The sequence below is a fragment of the Chelon labrosus genome (genome assembly GCF_963514085.1).
Source record: "Chelon labrosus genome assembly, chromosome: 22".
Classification (NCBI taxonomy): Eukaryota; Metazoa; Chordata; class Actinopteri; order Mugiliformes; family Mugilidae; genus Chelon; species Chelon labrosus.
This window is the reverse complement of record NC_140355.1, coordinates 679,405-688,331: the sequence shown is the minus strand read 5'-3', so window position 1 is coordinate 688,331 and position 8,927 is coordinate 679,405. Positions and strand designations below refer to the sequence as shown.

Here is an 8,927-nt window from a genome sequence, read left to right as displayed (position 1 = left end):
CTTTTTGTTTAAATTAAGTGCTTTGTCCTACAGGAAGACAAGCAGTACATATTTCTGGATAGTGAAACAAGAATGTACTGCTTTACCAGGCCTTTACTGCAGCGTTTTTTTTCTTGACCAAGTGAAATGCATGCTGAAATACGGTTATTCGACACTAGATGAGTGCCATCCCATCAAGCCACAGTAGCCTTAATTTGGAACATACCAGGTCAAAATAAACTAGAATCATCCTTAGAGGGAACTCCCAATGCAGCCCAAACACAGAAATGCTACACATATCAAATGTCCAAAAATGCACTGAATGAATATTTGCCACACTGAAATTGCTTTCAAACACTAGAACGGGTGACTGCCTCCATTTGACCGAGCAATAAATAAAGCTAATAAATAAAGATACTGTATTGTAATTATTTGGTATAATTTAGTAAAGTCACAAAACCATATGCCTTTCACTTTGGGGGCAAAAGACAAACATCAGTAATGGTGTCTTCATATAATGTCTTCAAACATTTTGATCTTTTCAAAGTGTCCAGGATTTGAAGAGTCAATTTTTTTCCAAAAAGTGGAATTGTGTAATTTCCATGTTACTTTAATTTCTCTTGAGAACCTTTGAGGGTTCCAACCCACCGGCTGGATATCACTGATGTAGCGGAAACATTTGAACATTGTACAGTGGACACCAGGGATGCCATCAACCAGTGAGTATACAAATAAATAATAGTTGCCTTCCACTTATTCTAAAGAAACCGTTATACCCAAAAAAAAGCACTCCGTAATGTTAGAACAGCATATTATTCATTAATAGTAGAGAACAAAAACAGCCACCGATTTCTTTTCAGCACTGTATCCAGGCTGACAAAGAATCATAGCTCTGTCGAGCCATCTATTGCTTCAGCCCTCAGTAGTAATGACTTCATGAGCTTCTTTACTAACAAAATTGTAGGCAATAGAGAAAAAAATCCAAGGCATCCTTCCGACAGCTGTCAAAGATGTATGTGCAGTGGCATTAGAAACGTCTGTAGGTCCTAATCAATATTTGGAATCCTTCTATCAATAGATCTTTCTGAGATAACTTCAGTAGTTACAGCATCTAAACGATCAGCTTGTCTTTTTGATCCCATAGCAATTAAATTGCTTAAGGAGATTCCTCCATATTAAACTGGATAAATGTATCCTTATTAACAGGATATGTTCCATAGTCTTTTAAGATTGCTGTAATTAAACCTTTACTTAAAAAAACCTACTCTAGACCCTGGTGTTTTAGCTATAGACCGATAGTCCACAGTTGTTGCTAATCAGTTGTGTGACCATTTAAACAAGAATGGCTGCCTTAATTGCTTTTAATTATGTCTCTGCCACAAGACAAACCACAGGCAAATTTTAAACTCCAGAAGAGATGTATTGCTTTGTCTTGCGACTCAATGCAAGGCTCATTTGAGTTTGTGTTTCTCCTCTTGATCTCGACCATCTTCAGGTGAACAGATATCTGTGTACCTGAATCCGATCCAGGTGGACAGGTCTGGTCTGAAGATCTGGCTCCCAGACATGGCATCAAGGTCGCAAGCAGTAACGCTCCTCATGCGGCAGTCTTACTGAAATTAGATAACTTTTTATTCTTTTGAATTTAATGTAATAATTTAATGTGATGTATTGCCACTGAGCATTTCTTTTTAACACAACACAAGTATAAAATGAAAAAGTAGAAAGGCACTTGTATAGCATACCCAGTTTTAAAGGGGAACTACTGTTTTTTACAACCTGGACCTTATTTCTGGCATAACATATGATCGTTTACTCACCCATATTACTTTTGAGTCATTTGTAATTTGCCTTCTGACCTAGATGATGTCATCTCTGAGCAGAACACGCACCCACGATGGTTTACCTGTAATTTACTACTGCTATTTTTTTGCAACATGGCTGAATATATTTCCAATTTTGAGGTTGTGGACGAACTATAGCAGTAGCATATTACAGGTATTACAGGGTGCACGCGCTGCTCAGAGATGACATCATCCAGGTCAGAACACATCATCCTGGGTCGGTAGGTCAATCTACCGACCCAGGATGATAATAACACGTACGTAACTCCGGACTCAACGGGGAATAGCACTAGCGTACGATAACAAAATACTGGTGAAATGAACGAGTTTTGCCGCAGATAATGTGTTATTTAGAGGCTGTTTGCCAGAATGACAGATTTGCGTTAATTTACTTCAATTAAATGTTATTTACATAGCGTCAATAACAATTCAAATTGTCTCAAGATGCTTAAGAGAACCTAGAGCATAAAAATCCCCAGACTCACTACAGCAAAGGAACCTAGCGAAGGATGTGGGAAGTGTCATTAGTGCGGGTTAATTCATCCTGACAGTCGGACGTTCTGCAAGGGGTTCTGCTTAGCATGCTCACTCTCTGCCAAAGTAGATAAAGCGGTGAAATCATGTTACATCCCTAGGAGGGTCTAGGGGAATTTAGGGATTTAGGGACACGACAACCATTCATTCATTCATTTTCATTCATTCATCTTCTATACCCGGTTATTCCTGTTAAGGGTCGCGGGGGTCTGCTGGAGCCTATCCCAGCTGTCATCAGGCGAGAGCCACCCTGGACAGGTCGCCAGTCCTTCGCAGGGCTAAAACAGGGAGACAGACAACCATTCACACTCACACTCACACCTATGGCCAATTTAGAATCACCAATTAACCTAATGAGCATATCTTTGGAAGATGGTAGGAAGCCGGAGTACCCGGAGAGAACCCACGCAGACACAGGGAGAACATGCAAACTCCACACAGAAAGGCCCAGCTGGCCCATGGATTCGAACCAGTGACCTTCTTGCTGTGAGGCATCAGTGCTAACCGTGCCGCCCACATGACAACCAATGAAGTAGAATCTGGATGGAAAGAAAGCTTAACAGAATTTATTTAAATACAAAATGTAACTGCTTGAAGCATAAACAGTGGGACATGATTGGAACACATGGTTTTGACAAATAAAAGAAAGTAATATAACAAAATTAGATCTGGCTAACAAACTTCTCCATATTGAAAGCAACAAACAAATGCCTATCTTCTCTATTAAAAGATATTACCAAAACTACACAGGTGGCACCAACCAATAGCCCTAGTATATATAAACAAAATGTTACCTATGTGATGAGTGTACCCCAATCTCATTACACGCCTGCCATTTTTTTTTACACCATTTTGAAAAACTTGCACCTCAAAATCAGCTCCTCCTAGCCCATTCATCCAATTCTCACCAAACTTGGCATGTATCATTTATGGACAAAGATAATGAAAAGTTCTCAAAAGAACTTTAGCACGGTTATTAATTACAAACTTAATGGCTAATTAATTTTTATGGCGTGGTGCTGTATAACTCCAAAGCTTTAAAGTGAAGTATATACCCAAACTTAATCAAACTTCATATCATTGATAATAACATGATTCTGTACAAGCACCCCAACTTTTGTGACCCTTGGTCTCTAGGGGGCACTACAAAAGCAACATTTCAATATCTCAAAAACTGCAATAGCTAACTTCATGAAATTTGGCATACACAATCTGTAACATATTGTGTAGATGCCCATCAAGTTGCGTGACATTACGTCAACAGGGGGCGCTACAGGTGACACGGAAACATTTCATATGAAGCAACCGTCATTATAATATGCTTCGTACAATCATGGCAAGTTTTGTGAAACTCGGGCTGTAGGGGGCGCTACAATGACTACATGTTTGTATCTCACAAACCACCACAGTCAGCTGGTTGAAAATTGACAATAATCACCTGTGTATGACTCCTTACAAGCCCACCAAGTTTGGTGCAATATGGTCTGTAGGGGGTGGTGCTGGTGACTTATGCCTCTGCGTCCCGCTCGGGGACGACTTCGCCACGGCATGGACCCCTTTATGATCGCTTGTGATCATCTAGTTTTGTTTGGTGTTTTTTGTTTTGTTTTTTCATAAATAGGAACCAGGGATGTGGAGCAGGGGAAAACATTAACATAAAAAAAATAAACATTCAAAGCTATTTTAATTACAGACAGAGCAAGGGCAAGAGGTAACAGTCTTGTGTACCTGCAGAAATTCTTATTGTGAATGACTGCCACCTTCACCTCAAGCCTCCTTATGAATGTTTGTATGTGACAGTAAAACTTAACTGAGTAAATCTCTCAGATGAACTGATAACACAATTTAAGTATGAAGCGTTATTAAGCTACTCTCTGACATAAAGCTTATTTAATGAGATGGGTACAGATGCTGATGCTGTGTTCAGGGATATATATGCTGCCTTCTGGATAGAACTTTTAGACTGTGCAGAAGAGGGTGCAGATGTTTGTTTGGATCCACTCTACTAAAAATGGCAAGAGGAAGAATAGAGGGCTGTTAGTAGAATTTTAATCTATGGATTGAAGGACCATGGATATTTTCCTTCTCGACTAGCTCAAGTGTTTACAGTAACTGTCACATTTTGAGAACATCCAGTCTCTTTTGGTTAACTGTTTGACTCCCTCACGTTGTATCTAAGTCAGTCTGAATGTGATCTGTTGTCGATTACTTTGCCGCCGGAGACCGTAACTGGTAACGATGAAGATGAGCTCTTGAATCTTATGAGACCAATCTCAGACATTTCTTCCCAAGTGCATTAGAAATTAAGGAGATGTATGATGATAAGCAAACAATACGGAAGGTGTTAAAGGTAATCAAGGCCTCTCTAGCTACTCCAAACCAAAGTTTGCGTTTTTTCCATGAGTACATCGGCAGGCTAGATGAAACTGACCTCAGGAATATGTCGAGATACAGTACATACACATGCATTTAAGTAGATTAATAATATCAACTTTTATGCATTAGTGCAAACATAGAATCATTGGAAATGTTGAAAGTCTTGTTGAAGTTTAAGCATTTTGCAAGCTAGCATGTAAACAGACACCGACTGGACAGTAAAGTCGGTCCAAAACAGCCTTATGGCTGACAATATGTGAGAAAATGTCAGCCGGTATACTCCATACAAAAACAGGACTGCTTAGTGAGTATACCATTGTATGAAAATGAAAAAAGCATTTTATCTTTAACATTATAAATCTGATATATATTCACACACAGTGCTTGGGTAAGAAAGTCAGTCAGCAATTACACACGATAAAGTTTATTCTATGTTACCCTGGCAACGCACACTCCATTTTTCTAATTGGCTGTCAAAAGGCAGTTGTTAAAAATCAGCTAAAAGCAGTTGTAGCACAAAATATATTAAAATAACCACGACAATGGTCCTGATGTTTCCAGGTGTGTCAGCTGTAAGCTCACTCAGTCAGAGTCAATTGAATGGTATTTCTTTACAACATCCTCATGACCTGTACAGAATCCTCAAGCATCAGAATCAGTTTTATTAGGCAAATCTGTTAACACACTAACAATTTACAGACAGTGCAGGTTGTTAACAAACAATACATAATATGCAGATTTTATAAGAAGAAATTTTCCCAAGAACTTCAGAATGGCCCTGATGTCCTATGCTGATACAACAGAGAAGACAGATGATGTGCCACTCTACGTGATACCTTTTGTGCCGCTTCTCTAGTTTTCATTCTGACTGCAATGGTACAGTCAGTGGTATAGACTTGTGCCTAAGCATCCACAACTAAGGGCAGCACTGACTGTCACTGTGGTCACTTCAAGCAGAGGTCTACAAGATACAGTATCATAACACAGATCCATCATTTCCCATGGGTCAGAGGAAATTAAATGTTATTGCAATACTAAAGCAAACATAAACATCTAAATAAATCTCTCCATGACCTATTGGTGGCTCCATACAGACGCTTTCAGAATATTCCAGGAGCCTCTCAGAAATGTAAGAAGATCTCCCAAGGCCCCAGGAACTGCTTTGAGGGTCTCAGGAACATCTTCAAGAACCACATGTACCCACTCAAACACCCAAAACAATTACTGCAGACTCTCAAAGCTCAAATAAATGTATACAGCCCAGAGAGCATTGCTTTTCATAACTGAATAGTTTCAGTGATTAGATTATCCTGCTAATACATTTGAATTACACTTAAGTCTGCATACTAGACCATACAAGGTTTTTCACTAAATATAACAATTTATAAAAAATTTTAATCTGAAAGTGAATCAGTTATTTATTCCCAAGAGAGGCAAAACACTAAATTATTATTATTTACTTTGCAATCCAAATGCAATCCTTACAAATATGCTTTAATAATGTGCATGCCAGAAGCAGCATCAGATTTATATTTCTGCCTTTCTTTAACCTACAAAAGTCCATTACTACCATAAATAGCTTTGACCAAAAAAAAAAGCATTCACATAACGGAAAAACAAAGTGTTCAGTCAAATTATGTGGTGTAAAGTTGCAATTCTAGCTTTCAGTGAGTACTTTCAAATTCTTTTTTATTTCCATTATATATATATTTTATATATATATATTTCCTGGCATGACACATGCCAAACAAATGTGCAAAATTAATTCATTTATATAAATGAAATTTGTTTACAGTGTAGAAAGTATAAAAAATAACAACATCACCATAATAAATATTTTTCAGTAGTCATCTACATACAATATATTCACAATATTAATATTTACGGCAAAAAATAATACTTCCCCTAATTTGGATCTGTTCAAAGAAATTTTATCAGATATTTTCCCCCAAAAGCAAGCTTGTTTTCTTTTTACAAAAAAGAATTGAGTGAAATCTTGAAATTTATGGATTAATTACAGTTCTCCAATCGAGAATAGACAAATATGAGTTGGCTTTCTGTGTTAACTGAAACCAGGTGCAGATAGTGTTGCTGGCAGATTGTACACTGCCACATCTACTGCCACAATTACATCACCGTGAAAACATAGCTTTTACAGCATGACTGTGTTATTGTCAATCAGAGCTGTGCTTGGGTTACAATCATGCAAAGAGATTACAGTAATCAAAGTGGTCTTTAAATGTTTTACATAATGTAGAAGCACTTTTGTTGCATTAGCACACACTAGTGAAAGAAAAGTAAAGGGATTAGATTACATCACACAAGAAATAGCAGTAAATGTCATTTTGTTGTAAATTATAAGAAAAACAGTGCTCACTCTGTAACTAAAAGTGTATTTTGGGGGTCTCAAATCTCGTAATTTCTTCAGATTAAATTCCCTGGGATTATTATTTTATGTTGTATCTTGTTCTTATGGTGTCGTCTCATGTCGTTGCCCCCCCCCCCCCCCCCCCCCCCCCACTTCAGCAGCCGGAGTCCTTGCTGCTGGTGCCTCCTACTCCACCCCCAGAATTACTGGTGGCTGCAGATCCGATGGCAATCTGGCATCCATTGGTGGCATGACTCATGAACTTCTGTTTGAGCTGAGCAACCTGCTTCCGTAGCATGGTGGCAGTGGAGGTCAGATCCAAGTTCTGGCTCTTGAGGACCTTCACTTTCTCCTCCAGCCGTGAGATGCGCTCCAGCTTCCGCTTGCGGCATTTGGACGCAGCAATGCGGTTGCGTAGTTTTTTTCGTTCTGCTTTGATTTGCTCCTGCGTATCCAGGTCAACTGGGGAGAGAGATGGTGGGGAGATTGGATCGCCTGGTGGGTGAGGAACTTCAGGGACGGTTTGAGGGGCATCCAGGCTTCGAGGGTGGGGCTGAGGGGCTCCTCCACACCCCTGGCCTGAGCCCCCACTGTATGCCATCTGCCCACAAGAGTATGGCATTTGACCTGGGTTGTAGCTGCTAAGGTTGGTGTAGACAGGCATATCTCCACTAGACATGAGGTTTCTCTGGTAGCACGTCTGTAGGGAGACCGTGGAGGAGGAGGATGGGGTTATGGGCCTACCTCCCACCAGTTGATTCTGTTTGTGAAGGTCTGCCAGTGCTTTGACAAAGCCGTCTGCAAATCCCTCTTGCTCGTTGGTGGCCTGGCCGCGGTAGATGAATGGGTTGGTGGAACTGGACATCGGGCTTGTGGTTATCAGTCCCGGGCTGGACTGAATTATCAGATGCTCCAGGTCGGGGGATTCCAGCTTTAGCAGGTTCATGTCCGCAGGGGTCCCCGATGTCATTAGGGAGCTAGTGCTAGCAACCCCCCGGCTGTTGGTGTTCCCGCCCCTCCCTCCTGTTACATTACCACCACCACCGCTGGGGAAGATGGGATGATTGCCTGCCACTGACATAGCCTTCTTACTCATCAGCATCTTGTTTCCTGGGTAACGCTCATACTCCACAATATGGCTGAATCCAGGGACAGCAGAAGCATCGTCATGGTAGAAAGGAGTTTCCATTTTGGAAGTCACTGACAAAGACCTGCCTCAGAGAAAGTCTTCATAATGAGATTAACCTGAATATCAAAGAGGATTGAAATGTTCCACTGATGTCTGCAGCTGGGGGATGAATGCAGGACACAGATGAAAAGAAGAAGAAGAAACAAAGAAGAGGACAAGTCTTGTCTTTTTTTTGTCCCCAACCATCTCATAGGTTCTAATCTAATCATGCACTAATACCACCTAGTAACCTTGGGGTTATATTTGACCAGAATATGCTGTCCAAACAGCTCTCTAAAAAGCCTGATTTAAAATGGTGCAGCAAGAGCATTGATGGGAATTAGCAAGAATGATCATGAGTCCAATTTTGTCTATAAGAACAGAATTTCAAATCATTCCCAGCCAAGCTACACCATATCTCATAGACCTCATAGTACCACATTACTCCAATAAAGTGCTTCACTCTCAAAGTGCTCGCTTATTTGAAGTAGAATGGGAGGTAGAGCCCTCAGCTTCCAAGCCCCTCTCCTGTGGAACCAGCTCCTAGTTTGGGTTCTGAAAGCAGACACCATTTCTACTTTTAAGGTTAGGCTTAAAACATAAAGGATTAGGGATGGCTTAGGTGATCTTGAACCACACAGCAGAGTAGAAACAGGAC

At 40.2% G+C, this 8,927-nt stretch overlaps 1 protein-coding gene across 1 annotated transcript; it reads right to left on the bottom strand.

The window, feature by feature from the left end:
• Window positions 1-7,255: 7,255 nt before the first annotated feature.
• On the bottom strand, window positions 7,256-8,927 carry june (JunE proto-oncogene, AP-1 transcription factor subunit; the record flags this gene model as incomplete). The annotated part of the gene is made up of 1 exon (XM_084572402.1): window positions 7,256-8,927. Exon 1 carries the CDS (start codon window positions 8,288-8,290, stop codon window positions 7,256-7,258), a length of 1,035 nt encoding a protein of 344 aa, XP_084428528.1. The 5' UTR covers window positions 8,291-8,927.